General features: G+C 36.5%; 1 protein-coding gene across 1 annotated transcript; it reads left to right on the top strand.

The window, feature by feature from the left end:
• The first annotated feature begins 3,661 nt into the window (after positions 1–3,661).
• On the top strand, positions 3,662–15,777 carry LOC131845277 (peroxisomal N(1)-acetyl-spermine/spermidine oxidase-like). Its single transcript, XM_059194317.1, has 11 exons — positions 3,662–3,790; positions 4,159–4,313; positions 4,897–4,917; positions 5,508–5,681; positions 9,053–9,142; positions 9,509–9,569; positions 11,712–11,767; positions 12,577–12,793; positions 13,313–13,491; positions 14,639–14,903; positions 15,306–15,777. Exons 1-11 carry the CDS (start codon positions 3,662–3,664, stop codon positions 15,585–15,587), a joined length of 1,629 nt encoding a protein of 542 aa, XP_059050300.1. The 3' UTR covers positions 15,588–15,777.
• The last annotated feature ends 2,268 nt before the right edge of the window (positions 15,778–18,045 follow it).

Raw genomic sequence — 18,045 nt, 5'->3', positions numbered from 1 at the left:
ACATGTTTACAATAATACAGTTTCGTTTTTAAATTCAAATTCAAAATATCTTTATTCATGTAGGTCTATTACAGATTCTTATGATATGTCAAATCTACCGGCAGTTCGGAGTGATTTCTAGCTGAGAACTGACTAGAAACTCAGCTCGTATTCTTTTCAAATAAATGTTGTACATGTTTACAATAATACAGATTCATTTTTACATTCAAATTCAAAATATCTTTATTCATGTAGGTCTATTACAGATTCTTATGATATGTCAAATCTACCGTCAGTTCGGAGTGATTTCTAGCTGAGAACTGACTAGAAACTCAGCTCGTATTCTTATCAAATAAACGTTGTACATGTTTACAATAATACAGATTCATTTTTAAATTCAAATTCAAAATATCTTTATTCATGTAGGTCTATTACAGATTCTTATGATATGATATGACGGTATATTTGATATACCGTCAGTTCGGAATGATTTCTAGTATGTATTATGTAGGTACGAGTATATTTATCAAACCGTACATAGATATTTTTGAAGAGTTAATTATTGATCGTCATATTTATATTATTATTATTATTAATCCACATTACCTGCATTTTGTCCGCGAGGAAATTAAATTTATTTTTCTAAAATAAAAGTAGCCTAAGTTACTCCTTATTACATCAGCTACCTGCCAAAAAAAGTCCCGTCAAAATAGGTCCAGCCATTTCAAGACGAAGAAGTTATTTCAATATTACAAAATTATACTTATAGGACCAATATTACGGCTGGCAACGGCAGTGAAATAGGGTAATATAAATAAAATTACTTACCAAAATTATAGATGTATTTAGTGGTAGCGTATATGACACAATGTAGCAAAACAATATAATAAAAAATATATGTCAAAAATTGTATATAAAAATATATGGTTTAAAAATAGAAATATCTATAAAAAGAGGTCTGTCGCCAACATGGCACGCCCCGGTGCAGAGCACCAATCTACAGTGGCGACTGTGCACAGTTTTCTTGGGTGCCCTGCTCTAGGAGTAAGGGCAACACTTTGCGCACTGGTCTTTTCAAGATACCCATGCTTCCCCGGATCTCCACCACCCTGACCACTCCGTCAGGACCGGTGAATATCTTAGAAATACGGCCTTTGGGCCATGTATAGATGTATAGACTATCAGACCCGGCCACGAGTTGCTGTGGCTAAGGTTCTTGAATAAAATAACATTGCGACTATAAATTGAGATGTAAGCTATCCTATCTTTCAAGTTGGATCAAATTGCACACAATGTGCAAATCAAATTCGCAATCGGTTCAGTAGTTTAGGAGTTCATCGCGGACGAACAACGTGACACGTAAATTTTATATATAAAGATAAAGTTATTATTTTCGTACTGTTATATGTTTAAAAAGACTTATTGTCTAAATAAAGCTAAACAATATGTTACTGTACACTTAGATATATATTGTATTAATTTTATTATACATAAATAATATGAGTAAAGAAAATAAAAAAAAAAAGAATGGATTTTTATTATAACCAGCATGTTCACAAGGAACACACTATAAAGCTGATTGGAGCCATTTTAATGCCTATATGTGTGTAAAGCAAGGTGGACCGACGATCTGGTCAAGATCGCTGGAAGGCATTGGATGCGAGCAGCGCAGGACCGATCGTCGTGGAGATCTTTGGGGGAGGCCTATGTCCAGCAGTGGACGTCTTCTGGGCTGCGATGATGATGATGATGATGATGATGTGTGTAAAATATATATATATATTTGTTTATCTTTAATTATCTATAATATATGTTTAATTAACCTTAATTATATTATGTAATATTATATTATCTGTGATTATATATACATTTTGTTTTTTTTTATTTCGTTTATAATGTAACTAAAAGATATATTTATATCAGTTGTCTAGTACCCATAACACAAGCTTTGGCTAGCTTAACTTGGGTCTAGATGGCGCTGTGTGAATTGTCCTGAGATTATTATTATTATCAGTTATCTAGTATCCATAACACAAGATTTAGATAACTTAACTTGGGTGTAGATGGCGCTGTGTGAATTGTCCTGAGATTATTATTATTATCAGTTATCTAGTACCCATAACACAAGATTTAGATAACTTAACTTGGGTCTAGATGGCGCTGTGTGAATTGTCCTGAGATTATTATTATTATACATGTATTATCAATAAATATGAATAGTTTTTATGTATTTTTTCCTATACTTTCTATCGTATCTCAATCGAGTTTTACGTAAGCACTATTTCTTTGCTTTGCGTATTTTGGATGACATGGGGGGTGGGGGAGTCCAGATGATGATTACGTCATCGACAGTTATTTACTTTTTTACACGAATGGCAACCCTCACATTGCCTTTGCTAAAAAAACAATTAATTGAAAAATGGTTACGTAATCTTGGGGGGAGGGGGTAAGAGCTTTGCTTTTGCTGACAAGGGGATGGGGGTAAATAATTGTAATAAATCTGCTTACGTAATACTCGAACGGGAAAAATCCCTCCGATCGATCCCCCGTCCAATTCAAACGGGGATCTAAATTACGACGGCCTGAGCCGAGGTTCGAACCCCTAGTGGTGCCTTCAGACTAAAGTCGTATCCGTCAGGCAGGAGTTGGCCTTCAGCCGCTCCATAAGTACATAAGTACTTCCTTTAGTTTGGAGTGCCGTCTGCACTTGCCCCTAACGTCCGGTGAAGCTGTAAAGGCCAGCTGCGGCCAACAGCACTAGAGTAATACGAAAACACCGACTGAATGTGCATATTAAATTTCATAAAAATCGTCTCGTTTCATAAAAGTCTAGCCATTTCGGAGGAGTATGGTAACTAACATTGTGACACGAGAATTTTATATACAAAATATTTATTAAATAAATATAAATATTATTCTTATAAAAAAAAAACCATGAAAATAAAGAAAATTGTTTATTTCGTACATAACCATATAAATGAAGAGTGTACTACGGCATTTTTTACATTAATATTTCTTTCTTTTTATTTAGAATATCGTAATAGCATAATTCGCCAGATATTAGAGTACCATCCTAATCACCTGGATGAATGGCGGTCCTCCACAGTGCGTTATTCCAGAAACTTTACCAACCACATTGTGGAATCACCTTCCAGCAATGGTATTTCCGAATACGATATTGAAACCTTCAAGAAAAGAGCTTATTCCTTCCTAAAAGGCCGACAACAATTCCCCTGGTGGTGCGGGTGCACATGGGCGGCGGTAATCATTTAAAAGAACGGTCACTCGCCCGCAATTTCACTCCAAAACGGGCTCATGGACTTGATGCGCAAAACTATCTATCCTCTATGCTATAAAAAAATATTTAATTGGTTCAGTAAAAGAAAGAAAGCAAAAACTGTTATTGTCAAAGATTATATTGCTGCACACACATTCACATAAACAAATATCTTTTTCACAGTTTCACTCGTATGAAACTCAATAGAAAAAAAAAATAATAAAAAAAAAAAAAAAAATAGAAGGGAGGGCATAGCTTGATACATTTCGATACGTCTTGCTCGACTTGGGACGGCCCGAACTGGCGTAGTACTTCCACCAAGCGGAAAACCACAGCCAAACAGTGCTGTACTTGCACCATACAACAGCACTGTGTTCCTGTGGTGAGTAAGGTGACCAGAGCCCAATGGGAATTGGTAGTGCTGGTATTGGAGGACCTGTGTGTTCAACAGTGCCGCGGGATTGCATAGGCGCGACGTGGTGGCGCAGCGTTCAGGGAGAACCGGTGAAACGGTTAACGGCTGGCCACCCGCAGGTTGTTGGGTTCCCGAACCCAGGGATTACTTAATCTCCGCCCTAGGAGGCTGAACCGCCGCCTGCGCATAATCCCTGGTGTAGTAGTCGTGCCGGAGAAGGAGACCGGAGTGGACCCGGCTGCTGCACCAGTGGGGGTACCGGGGGCCCTTCCGGCCGCTGTGCCACCAAATTGCCAAACCTGTCCAATACTGTCCAAACCTGTACAATAATATGCGTTGATACATCTTTTGTCCTTTCTAATACCAGCGCGATCATTCCCCTTCAACCTTAAAAAAATTAATACCCAAAAGGCCAGAAAAAGAAAAGGAATCGCAGTAAATCAGCGGCACCCCTATCCACTATTAATATGGATTACTGTAACATCAGGGGACTACACGGAAACATCAATGCGGTCCACCATCATCTCGAGACCGCCAAGCCGACCCTTCTGTTCCTTACGGAGACACAGATATCCGTCTGATACTTCGTACCTTACGTATTCCGGGTGTACGCTTGAGCACAAATTTGTGCGTCGAGCTGGGGTATGTTTGTATGTCCGGGAGGATATCTGCTGTCGCCGCCTTCTTGACCTAGAAAAAAAAGACCTGTCAGTACACTGCCCATAGTACGCGTTGATCAGGGTGAGTACACCGGTATCTACGCGTGCCTATACAGGTCTCATAGCGGTGACGAGGACACGTCTCGTCTGTTTGAGCACCTTCAATTCACGTTAAGTTCTTGAGCAATATACCTCCGCGATTTTTGTTAAGATAAACAAACTGGGGTTCTAGAGTCTCGAAAACTATGACTCTAGCGCCGCTGGAGACCCATAAGATCCATAAGGGTCGGTTTATAAGTGCCTGCAAATTCAAGTTTAAATTCAAAATATCTTTATTCATGTAGGTCTATTAAAGACTAATTTTCTCAAATCAAAATCCACTCTATATCTTCATAATATTATTATATATATATAGCTTCACTGACCTTCAGATTAAATTACATAAGGTCAGCCGTAGGTTATCCCTCGGTAACAAATAAATATAATTCAATTAGTGTGATACGGAGCACAATGGAGAATAGAGTGTTATTTTGTTTAATATTATATGTTTTTTTAGCATGTGTCAGAGCTGCTAGTGTTGGAGACAGGTGAGTTTTTTTAAGTAGATACATAGATCACTGGAGAAAAATGATTAAAAATGAAAAGGGACTAAAAATTAACGTGTAACATGTATTATTTGGAAAGAATACGAGCTGAGTTTCTTGTCAGTTCTTCTCATCTGGAAATCATTCCGAACTGACGGTAGATTTGACATATCATAAGAGTCTGTAATAGACCTACATGAATAAAGATTTTGTTTTTTTAAATTAATGAAGATCTGAAGATCTCATTACTGGTTTTAATGGAGCTTCCTCCTGCATACACCTATATTGTGGAATGAACTACCTGCCGAGGTTTTCTATAGAGACTACAGCATGGGGTTTCAAGAAGGGTATATTAAGGTTTCTTAAGGGTCAGCAACGCGTGGTGTTTCGGCCATAGGCTACGGTGACAATTTACCTTCAAATGGGTCGTATGCTTGTTTAACATATATGTCTAACATTAAATGAAAATCCCATACATGAACAACTATTGCCATGCACGCTCGTTATTCAAGTAATCGTTTAGTGAGTAATAGACTTTGATCAGTAAATATATATAAGTCCATTAAGTAAATATTAATAACTTTTATTGGTAGTTCCAAAGATTATGACACAATTGTCGTCGGACTTGGGGCAGCGGGTACTGCTGCGTCTTCGACCCTCGCACGAGCTGGTCGAAGAGTGCTAGCGCTGGAGGCCCAGGATCGAGTGGGGGGACGAGTGCACACGGTGCCTTTGGGTGATGGAGTAGTAGAATTGGGTGCTGAATGGTAAGACGAGTTAAATATCTAGTTTAGTTTTATTGTATCTCTTAGTACGAACACTGTGCGAATACTGTAACTACCATATAATAAATTTAAATAAGTAGCTATGACGAGGTCGAGTGGAATGAGTAGTCATGCTCACTAAAATGTCCAGACATGAAGCGGCGTGGTGGGCCGGGTCAAGGGGCTCCCTAAAATATGGTCGAGCGCAGTGATGGCTGGCTCATCCGTCATACTCGTGAACGAGTGCTGCTTGTAGGGACTGGTCTGCTCTTATCACTACGACTGATTTAATCTTATTGTTTTTATATTTGAGCCTAAATGAATTAGTGCTGGTTGGTAGTTTGTATTCACACGTATTGACTTGTAAAATGAACTTACAATGATTGTTTAAAAGAGAAACACACAAGTTTCTTGCTTATTCTTCTTGTGATGAGACAGCTTTCCGAATAAGCGGTAGATTTAAAAAAAAATTTTGACTATTCAAAAGTGCTTAAATTAAGTTTATTTGAATAAATGATTTTCTATTCTAAGTACATCAACCTAGCGTACAGCTATGGCACGCTCGTGATCCTACTGCGGCTGCGCGCCTATATTCTATATTCTGTATCTGTAGCGCATTGAATTGCGCGGGAAAAATAACTAACGACAAAATGGTTTCTTCTGTATACACACTGATTTACTGTTGTACTCCTGATTCCTAATTATTTTATACTATTCTACATAGCTTTATATGTCTGCAATTTACTTTTATTTAATACTAGCTGTACCCTCGTCTTCGTCTGCGTGGAATTTAACTTTATATTTATAAAATAAAAGTAGCCTAAGTTACTCCTTATTAAGCTACCTGTTAAAAAAAATCCCGTTAAAGTCCGTCCAGGCATTTCAGAGATTAACCGGAACAAACTGACTTTGGTGTATGTACCGTATTTATACTCATATGCATGTAGTAAAAAACGGTTATTTCAATATTACAAACAGACACTCCAATTTTATTTATATGTATAGATCAAATATTGCATTATTTTCTATTGCCTTAGCTTTAATTAATTATAATTATATCATAAAATATTATCTGATTGCACTAAGAACGAGTGCGTAGCGGTTTCTATGTTGATTATCGCATGCCTCTTGTTATTGTGTAATAATTTATTTAAAATAACATTTATTCAAAAGAGCGACACACAAGTTTCTCGCTCATTCTTCTTGTGATGAGTCTGCGTTCCGAATCAAAATATTACCACAGATAACATAATATATATTACATATAATTACATAGTATAAAACAAAGTCGCTGTCGCTGTCTGTCCCTATGTATGCTTAAATCTTTAAAACTACGCAACGGATTTTGAAGCGGTTATTTTTAATACATAGAGTGATTCTAGAGGAAGGTTTATATATATAATACATGTACACCCGTGCGAAGCCGGGGCGAGTAGCTGGTTATGTATATATTTAGAAAGAAATGTATCAAGGTTTCTTTTCTATCAGTTGCCTGAAACCTATAACACAAAACACAAGCTCTACTTATTTCAAACGAGAATTGTTAATCATATCTTCATATAAATAAGGTTTTTTTTAGTTTGACAGTTTTTATCAATTGTAATCTTCTCTAATATATTTTGACTATTAGAATAGAATAGAATAGAAAATCATTTATTCAAAAAAAACTTAATTTAAGCACTTTTGAATAGTCTATGGGACACAGTCACCTAGATACATCAAAATAATAATTGCATTCAATAATGTCTAGTAAGACAAATTCAATATTGTCTACTAAGCACTGCCGTGTCTAAACTGTGTCACCCCACCTTACATTTTCCTATTGTTATTTAGTATATAAGATCATTATTTCTATGTACATATTGTCAGTTTATTATCATCTGTAATATACATCGTCTCACAGTTTCACTCACCCGCAACATAGTCATAACAATTTTTTTTATCTACCATTCGTTCGGAAAGCTGTCTCATTACAAGACGATTCAAAAGTGCTTGTATTGAGTTTACTTGAATAAAGATTATTTCTATTTCTATTATATTGTGTGTCCAATACATGATTTAAGTAAGGTTCTGAACTTTCAGAACAACATCACTTATATTGTGTGTGATTCTATATGGTGTGATAAATTTAATTTAATAATAGATATTTTAAAGTATAAAATTGCAGTTCTCATTTTTAAATTCAAATTTGGGAGAATAGAGTGACCACCAGCATATGCTAATGCAAAAAACAAAAAGTCTAATCTTGCAGAACAACATCACTATATTGACAGCTCAAGATTCATCGTCCCCACCAGACCTCCACGCTGCTCCCCCTGGAAACATTCGATTCTGGTAAATATGTCACGATAAGTGTGTTCATCTTAAATTTTAACGCAGTTTAATAACATCCAGATATTTTAAATGTGGAGTATAAAATTACAGTCAGGTCTCATTTTTAAATTCATAAATTGTTGGAGAATTTGTCACGAGAATACCTGACCTCATGTTCGTCTTATTATTCTCCACTGGTGCCCCGCCAGCGTAAACCGTTAGCGTAGACGGGTGCAGCGATCCATTAAAAGCCCACCACGCCGCCACAAGTTTGAAGTTTATAGCGAGCAAGACTGTTTCGTCACTTTTTCATTCACCATCATTTGTACATTTAACACTGATTAAACTATTTTTGTATTTGCTTTCAAAAAATTGCAATATCATATGCTGGTGGTCACTTTATTCTCCCAAATTTGAATTTATGAATCTGTATTATTGTAAACATGTACAACATTTATGTATTTTACTTTTGTTTTAGATTATACAATTTGTTATTTGAATTTTATTTAGTATCTAGCGTTTGAAATCTTTTTGTTTGGACCAGTTATTACCCACTCAGTACCACATATCCCACTGTTTTAGGTTGACTGGAAGAGATCTCTTCTAGGGATAAGTCCACCTTTGCTCACATTGTCTCTAAATTATAATATCTTTCTATTATCTGTGCAATAAAGAATATATTTACATTTTCAAATAATGAAAAGAATACGAGCTTAGTCCATTGTCAGTTCGTCTCATCTCGAAATCATTCCGAACCGACGGTAGATTTGATATATCATAAGAGTCTGTGATAGACGTACATGAATTTGAATTTGAATGATAGTGAAACTGACAGTTAAACGGCCCGACTCGTGAATCGATCCTCACCATTATTGCTCCATAATAACGCAAGACTGCACGATAAACTAAATAATGTAACTGTAGAGTTGCAAAGGACAGTTAGAACTTATTAATATTACGCCGTACTCGCCAGACCTTGCTCCACGGACGGACGGTAAAACGGACTACCATTTTTTCTTGATTTGGACAATTTTTTACGCAATAAAAACATTTCTTCCCAGGTGGCAGACCAAAACGTTTTCTGTTAAGAATGATAGCACTAGTATAAAGTCTATGACTATGTTCCTAAGTCTAACTTCTATGTTTAGGCTGTCACTAAAATCACAAGCTTTAGCTAGCCTAACTTGGGTCTAGATGGCACTCTGTGACTTGTCCTGAGATTGACGACGGTGGTCAGCGGTCTAGCACACCGCTTTCACGTCCAATGGTCGCATCGATTCCTCGCACGGCATAAACATTTGTATTCATGTGTATGATTGTTTGTATCGGTCTAGGTGTTTTCTATGTATATTATGTATGTATTTATGAAAAAAAATATCTATGTATTTGTATCAGTTATCTAGTACCCATAACACACGCTTTAGCTAGCTTAACTTGGGTCTAAATGGCGCTGTGTGAATTGTCCTGAGATTATTATATATATTATTATTATAATTATAACTAAATCATTTTTACAGATCCATAGGTAGGGAGGAAGACAAAGCGTTGATGATCGAGTTAATTTTCTACGCACTTAAAGTAAGTATCACAAACAATATTTAATCTTAAACATTACTTAATCTTATTAATTTTGCTACCATTTGGTAGGTTTCCTATAATTTTTCAGACTACTCTAATGCTGTTGGCCGCAGCTGGCCTTTACAGCCTCACCAGACGATAGGGGATGGCTGAAGGCCAACTCACTTCTGACGGATACGATTTTAGTCTGAGGGCACCGCTATGGATTTGAACCTCGGCTCAGATCGTCGTAATTTCGATCCCCATTTGAATTCGACGGGGAATCGATCGCAGGGGAAATAATTTTATGTTGGATTGGATTGGAGATCGAAATTACGACGGCCTGAGCCGAGGTTCGAACAGGCGTGAGTTGGCTGCTCCATAAGTCCTTGCTTTGGTTTGGAGTGTCATCAGTACTCGCCCCATATCCTCCGGTGAAACTGTAAAGGCCAGCTGCAGCTAACAGCATTAGAGTAGTCTGAAAAAAAATTAAACATTAGTCTCACGAATATGAATTGTCAAAAAAAACTATAACAAAAATCAAACAACAATATATATTTATTTATTTATTTATTTGATTTTAATTCGGATTACATCCATATTGTGTTAGTAAAAACTTATAAAACTATGTTAGTAACTTATAATATACATATACGTAGATATATTTAATTCATATATCTGTGTCCACGTCCAGAAGCACTGGGTCCACAATGCAACGTTATCCAGTGCCTCTGGAGCGGACAATCAGGTATATTCGCAGTTTTTAGTTTTATATATATACAATAACAAAAAATAAAGAAAAGTTGTTCCCATGTATAGTACTACTGTTGCATGTTGGTCAAGTTATTAATTTTATATTCTATTTAAACTATTACCCGAGTCTTAATCGTTAAAACCCTGTTTGTATAATAATTTAAATAATGTATATTAAACATGAAAGTTTAAAAATAACAATTTTATACTCGCCCTAAAAGGCTTCATCAATTCATCCATTCAACCTTCGTTGTTGCCCCCGGAGTTGATACCGGGGCCTCAAGGCTCCAACCATCACCTCACAAAAGTCCAGGGCGTTGTCAAGGGAGGTCCCCTTGACAAAGCCGCGAGAGGGGTCAAAAAGTCATGTAATTCTTGAGACTTAATTTGTGAAAAGTGCGTAGCGGTTTCTATGTTGATTATCGCATGCTTAATCCTTGTTGTTTATTAAATATAAGTAAATCAATATTTATTTAAAACAGCAACACACAAGTTTCTTGCTTATTCTTCTTGTGACAGATTCATCACAAGAAGAATAAGCAAGAAACTAGTGTGTTGCTCTTTTACATAAATAATAATTACACAGTAACAAGTAAGAGGCAAGCTGCTGCAGGATGTAAAGGGGGGTGGACGCCCTAAGAAAAGATGTATGGATTGTGTGAAAGATGACATGAATAAAAGAAGAGTATGTTCAGATATGACGACCGATAGAGAGCAGTGAAAGAGAATGACATACTGCGCTGACCACAAATAATAGGATAAAAGCAAGGCATTCCGAATAAGCGGTAGAATAAAAAAGACTTGACTATTCAAAAGTGCTTATATTAAGTTTATTTTAATAAAGATTATTTCTATTCTATTCTATTCTATTGAATGTCTTAGTTCAACAGTCATAATATTATGTTTATACAAAGCCCAAAAAAGCGAAACGAATTTGTGCGCATTTTTTCAAACTAAAAATATCTTTATTCATGTAGGTCTATTACAGACTCTTATGATATGTCAAATCTACCGTCAGTTCGGTGTGCTTTCCAGCCAAGAACTGAAGAACCACAGCTTATTCTTTTCAAATATGGTTGTACATGTTTACAATAATAGAAATTCATTTTTAATTTCAAATTGGGAGAATACAGTGAGCACCAGCGTATGCTATTACAATTTTGTCAGAAACAAATGGTCTAATCAGTGTTCGTAACCCGAACAGTTCAGATCTACAAGCACGCGTTCACGAGTATGTCAGATGAGTCAGCCATCATTGCACTCAACCATATTATTATTAGTATGCACATCGACCCGACCCACCATGCCGGCAGAAGTTTGAATTTCATAGCGAGCATGACTGTTTCGGAGTTACTTAATTACATCTCGGTTTTATTGAACATTTCCTTTTAGATATCTTTATTGTTCTAGATACGCGACGAGTCTCCTGCCACACCACAATCTGAGGGACAATACGTTACTGACAGGTGAGGTATCAAATTCCAAATCTTTTACTGACATAGGTTCAGGTCTCTATTCCTCACCTCATCACATCATATATTCTATAACTCCATTCCCATCGATCGATACCCTGTCCAATTGAAACGGGGAGCACGGGGAGAAATTACGACGGCCTGAGCCGAGGTTCTAATGCCAAGCGGTGCTCTCAGACTAAAGTAGTATCTGTCAGGCGGGAGTTGTCCGTCGGCCGCTCCATAAGTTCTCTCTTTGGTTTGGAGTTCCATCAGCACTAGCCCCTTATCATCCGTTGAAGCTGTAAAGACCAACTGCGGCCAACAGCATTAGAGTAGTCCGCAAAAAATCGATTTCTCACACGATACACACATTTGTACAAACCTCAATTTTACCTCAATTAGTTCTTAGCTTAAAAACTGCACATTTCTATAGATTTTGCCAAGCAGAAGAGGAAACGCCACTACACATCCTATGTGCTCACTCATGCATAAACGAAATATCTCCTTTAGAAAGTATACACTCTATCCTGAGGAGATAAAAACCATCGCTCCTAAGAATATCCTTCACTTTAGTCCCTGACGGGGCACCAGTGGAGGATGATAAGATGAGAATTGAGGTCAGGTCTGTCAGCCCATTGTGACAAATTCACTAAGAATTTATCACGATGGTTTCCAGGGGGAACCGCGTGGAGGTCAACCTGACATGGTACATTGCTAGCAATGGGGTCAATAGTCCCCATTACTAACAATCCTCTTCCCTCCTTACATTGGTACTAGATGTCGTTGTGTAATTTGTCCACGGTTATTATAATAATTTACAGAGTGCTGGAATACGTAAAAGATAAACATCCATCGGCAATAGACAATAAAGAGTTCCTTAACGAATTCTTCCACTTGATGGACACGGTGGCAGACGCGTACGAGGGTACTACGAGCTGGTATGAAGTGAGCACAGACAGCAGGTATGAGGAGTTGGGAGGAAACCAGTATATGAGTTGGCATACGTACGGATATAAAACATTATTTGATATATTATTGGTAAGTGAATGTCTGTCTTTACAAAAAAATCCATTAAGTCGAAGAGTTGCGTGAATGCCTTTTCTTTAGAGTTAAGTGTCTAAGAGTTGCGTGAATGCCTTTTCTTTAGAGTTAAGTGTCTAAGAGTTAAGTGAATGCCTTTTCTTTAGAGTTAAGTGTCTAAGAGTTGCGTGAAGAAAATGCCTTTTCTTTAGAGTTAAGTGTCTAAGAGTTAAGTGAAGAAAATGCCTTTTCTTTAGAGTTAAGTGTCTAAGAGTTGCGTGAGTGCCTTTTCTTTAGAGTTACGTGTCTAAGAGTTGCGTAAATGCCTTTTCTTTAGAGTTACGTGTCTAAGAGTTGCGTGAGTGCCTTTTCCTTATAGTTAAGTGTCTAAGAGTTGCGTGAAGAAAATGCCTTTCTTTAGAGTTACGTGTCTAAGAGCTGCGTAAATGCCTTTTCTTTAGAGTTATATGTCTAAGAGTTGAGTGAATGCCTCTCGTTATGAATACAAAAATACAATAAAATGTCTTTAATTTTCAGAATACATACAATAACGGCCCGGGTCTACCCACACTAGATATAAAGTTAAACACGGAGGTGACGGCAGTGTCCTGGTCGCAGGATCCCACCCGGGGAGTGACGGTGACGACCAAGGATGGTACCACCTACACGGCTGACAACGTTATTGTTACCGTCTCACTCGGAGTACTCAAAGAACGGTCAGTCATACTTAAGATTTGTTTCCCGTGCTTGATAATTTATTTAGTACTAGCTGTTCCCGCGACTTCGACCGCGTGGAATTTAACTTTATTTTTCTAAAATAAAAGTAGCCTAAGTTACTCCTTATTACATCAGTTACCTGCCAATAAAAGTCCCGTCAAAATCGGTCCAGTCTTAAACAGACAGATAAACAAAAATGTTATTTTGGTGTATGTACCGTATTTATATTCATACTAGCTACTTGCCACGACTTCGCCCGGGTGTACGTCTATTATAATATATAAACCTTCCTCTTGAATCACTCTATCTAATCTATACATATATATAAAATTGGAGTGTCTGTTTGTAATATTGAAATAACCGTTTTTTACTACATGTATATGACTATATATACGGTACATATACCAAAATAACATTTTTTAATCTCTGAAATGGCTGGACTGATTTTGACGGGACTTTTATTGGCAGGTAGCTGATGTAATAAGGAGTAACTTAGGCTACTTTCATTTTAGAAAAATAAGGCTAAATTCCACGCGGACGAAGTCGCGGGAACAGCTAGTATAATATATATCCTTCAATTCTTGTCCCTGACGGGTCCAGATAGAGAACTTTGAAAAAGGGCGAGCACAATAGATCTATGCAGGTCGCAGTGTCTTAACCTCCTGGTCCTGACAATAGCACAAAGGGGCGAAAAGGGGTTTGTTAGTAACGTGGACTGATGATCTCATTGCTAGCAATGTACCATGTCAGGTCCACCTCCACGCGGTCCCCCCTGGAAACGATCGTGGTAAATTCTAGGTGAAATAGTCACGATGTGCTAACTAACCTGACCTCATGCTCATCTTATCATCCTCCACTGGTGTCTGATGGATATATTGAGTGGATTACATATATAGCAGTAAATATAATTTACTTTTGTTCCGATCACAGTTGCACGTTACATACAAACTGTTACTTAGCAACATTACTTATTTTAAATGTGATGGATTATAATATTTCTTCTTAAATCAATGTGCCTAATAGTGCCCGCCAGCGTAAAGCGTTAGCGCAGGCGGGTGCACCATACCATTATCATCCATAAAAAGACCAAAACGACAATAGCCCAAAACCCTAATTTTTTTTGTTTTAATAAGCCCTTATTTCCAGACATGAGTCGCTATTCTCACCACAGTTGAATCAAAAGAAGAAAACAGCTATAGACAAAATATCTATGGGTTTAGTTGGCAAAATAGTCTTGCTGTACTCACAAAAATGGTGGTCCAGTAACTCTATAAGCTTCATTTGGACCAGTGATGATGAGAGACTGTTGGCTGGTGATGAGAAGTGGCTGTACAATGTGACCAACGCATCTGAATCTATGGGTAGCCCTAAGGCTTTAGTGTTTTGGACTTGTGGGAATACAACTAAAGTGGTTAGTAGCGTTATATATGAATTTTTTTGGACTACTCTATTTACTAGCTGTGTCCGCGGTTTCTCTCTCGAATAGAAATATAGATATTTTCCATTCAACGCTGGTCCAGTTCCGGAGACAATTAAATTTCCACCGTAAAGTGACAAATTATATTTAACATTGTGGAAGGCAATTTTCTTTTCTTTAATATAAATAAAATTCTGATCTTTGGGGGAGGCCTATGTCCAGCAGTGGACGTCTTCCGGGCTGCGATGATGATGATGATGATGATGGACGGACAGCGACTTTGTGTTATAACGTTAGTATGTAATGATATTATAGCACAGGAGACAAATGTGCTTGCGGTTACTATTTATAAATCCGTGACTGCCTGACATTGCTAAACATGAAGTGGACTAATAGTCCACATCACTAACAGTGCCCTTTCCCCATCATTTTTATGTTTGCAGAACCTACTGGAACACCAATCCATTCACACGAGGCACATACTCGTACGACAATCTCCTAACTCCCCAGTACCCCACGGCCAGGTCGGACCTGGCTGAACCGCTGACGGACTCCTCCGGAAACCCAAGAGTCCTGTTTGCTGGAGAGGCAACCAACCCTACTCACTACTCGACCGTGCACGGCGCTGTTGAAACAGGGTACAGGGAAGCGGCCAGGCTGTTACCAAAGAGTAACTAAATAACTTGATAAGTTAATATAAAAAAATACGTTTCGTTACGTTACTAGTTCTTTAGTTACCGTTCAAGTGTGATTAGTATTCGCACAAGGGGAACTCGGAAGAAATAATGTTATATTTATGGTTTTATAATTTATACTTTTTTTTCATGTTAACATGGGCCTATTTAAGTATATAACTTAAAAAATAATAGGATGTTATCACATTTTGTTTTATTGTACCTGTCACCCCACCAAATACATTTCCCTTTTTCAGTTATCTCCTATTTCTTAATGTAAACTATGAACGACTAAATATATATATATAGTATTTTTTTTTTAAATGCTGTCATTACACCACATTTAAATCTGCTTGTAAAAAATATAAATATGACAAAAAAACTCAGTACCTTAAAATCTAGAACAAACATTTTTCTAGATGTGTCAACAGGAAATATCAATAATTTTGGTTGTTCCGTAATTAGAAACTATTACCACAGATAATATAATATTACATACAGATACCCCATCCCATACAAGAAAATGGTTCCTTCCTAACTCGGGCTATTCTTCGGGCTATTTTATTTCGCCGCCGTAGGCGCTAGATGTCGCTATATCTGAAGCAGTTCGGATTACTAGTAGGTGCTTAGTAACAAAGCATGAAAATAGATGGCAGAGAATTCGGTCTACATGACATCTGTTTTGCAAAGATACGTACATAATAGATATATAACTGTATCGAACTCCTGATTGGGTACAATCGAAAATTCAATGTAGGTATAATATTGTTCGCTGACAGTCTACAGACACGGCTACCTATGTATCTATGTACTATGTTACAGTTACTTTTTTACATGCCTACTTTTTTTCTCCCGACGAAGATATGTCGTAACGCGTCTGCACTAAAATCGGGCTATCGGTTAAGGAGCAATAGCTCCTTAACGAATAGCCCGATTTTAATACGGTTTTTTTATTTAAATTGTTATGTGATAGTGATAGATTTTAGCTATAATCAATTGATGTGCATATGGGTACCTCATATAATTTTCAGTGTATAATTATTTCTCAATATGTAGTTAATTATGGTAAACTGGCAATTTGTAAAACTGAAAATAATATCTGCAAAACATCAATCTGTTATATGTAGGTTCTTTCAGGGATACTACATCGGTGCTAATGACATGTAGGTACTTATTTTGATGTTATACCTATTTGTAGAACCTTCGATATCTACGTACCTTTACTGCTAGTTTTTTGGTATTTATGTAAGTTGTTATTCAGTTGAAATTAAGCTGCGAAATTACAGGATATTTGGACATAACATCTATGTTCTCCGGAATGATAACGTATGCGGGATATAGCGGGCACGACATGATGACGTAATGCTGTTTAATAATATATGTGTATGTATGTACGTCGGATAGCGTCGTGGTTGGATGGATCGTCAGCTTATTTACCATTTCAGTTAATAATAGTAGGTAGTAACTTTTGACAATATGGATGAAGGAGGGTAACGGTGATGATGATGAGATCAATAATGACTGTTGACGATAGTGACGGTGGTATTTATTTATGACCACCATAAAATTCATCATTGGCAGCATTCTCAACATTATCATCATTGTTCATCATGATGATTGAGATCAAATTAATTAATTGATTAAAAAAGTAGCAAGTATTAGGTAGGTACTAAGTCCTTATATGACTTAAATACAAGGTTCTGGGATGCTGTGATATACTACAGTCTCTAGATTTTGTTTCTTATTAGTATTCCACGACCAAAGTCTATAGACAGAGAAATATAGATTTACACAAAGTTTCTTGATGTAAATGGGAATTATTATACACATTGCATTAAAAAATATATATGATTACCATCTAATACAAAATCATTATGTAGTAAATAATTCCTGACATTTTAAATTGAATGAGGTGAAACTAACATTGCATGAACACAACACTTGAAGATCATAACATTTTTATTTCAGGTAATAAAACACTTTTAAATAATTTATTAATCACAGAATAAACAATTGTTAATAATTTACAATAATATTTCTTTCACTGCTTGTCTGTTATACCACTAAAACTTCAAACACTTCTGTTATTTTTATAGTATATTCCAAATAAATCAATATCAAGACATAATATTTCATCAAAATCATTTCATAATTAATTCCTGGTACACAAAATATTCCTGGATTTGTTGATGAAGCAATATAATAATAATCATGAGCTTAAATCATAAACTTATTTGCAGTCGGTTACACATAATATAATTACTTGGAATTTCTTCTCATCACTAGTCCGTTGCTTTCTTACTTATTTAATTATATTATTAATTGCATTGTGATTAATAATTTACAGATTTTTCTTCTGCTTTTTTCTCTTATTTTTACTTGCATTATTATTTTATACAGTAAAATGTTCATATATATATATATATATTTCTTATTCTTTCGAACTCCTGTTCTTTACAGTA

This window comes from Achroia grisella, unplaced genomic scaffold (genome assembly GCF_030625045.1).
Source record: "Achroia grisella isolate CSIRO2021 unplaced genomic scaffold, CSIRO_AGI_Agris_v1 utg461, whole genome shotgun sequence".
NCBI classification, from domain to species: Eukaryota; Metazoa; Arthropoda; class Insecta; order Lepidoptera; family Pyralidae; genus Achroia; species Achroia grisella.
The sequence above is the reverse complement of the archived record's forward strand: the minus strand, read 5'-3'. Positions and strand labels throughout refer to the sequence as shown.

What these genes read in the sequence shown, in the direction of transcription:
- LOC131845277 (XM_059194317.1), top strand. Translation starts at nt 3,662, where the DNA reads ATGGGAATTGGTAGTGCTGGTATTGGAGGACCTGTGTGTTCAACAGTG. An exon ending in AATTTGTGCGTCGAGCTGGG is followed by an intron (nt 4,314 to 4,896) that starts GTATGTTTGTAT and finishes AGCATGTGTCAG; the next exon opens with AGCTGCTAGTGTTGGAGACA. An exon ending in GCTGCTAGTGTTGGAGACAG is followed by an intron (nt 4,918 to 5,507) that starts GTGAGTTTTTTT and finishes TTTTATTGGTAG; the next exon opens with TTCCAAAGATTATGACACAA.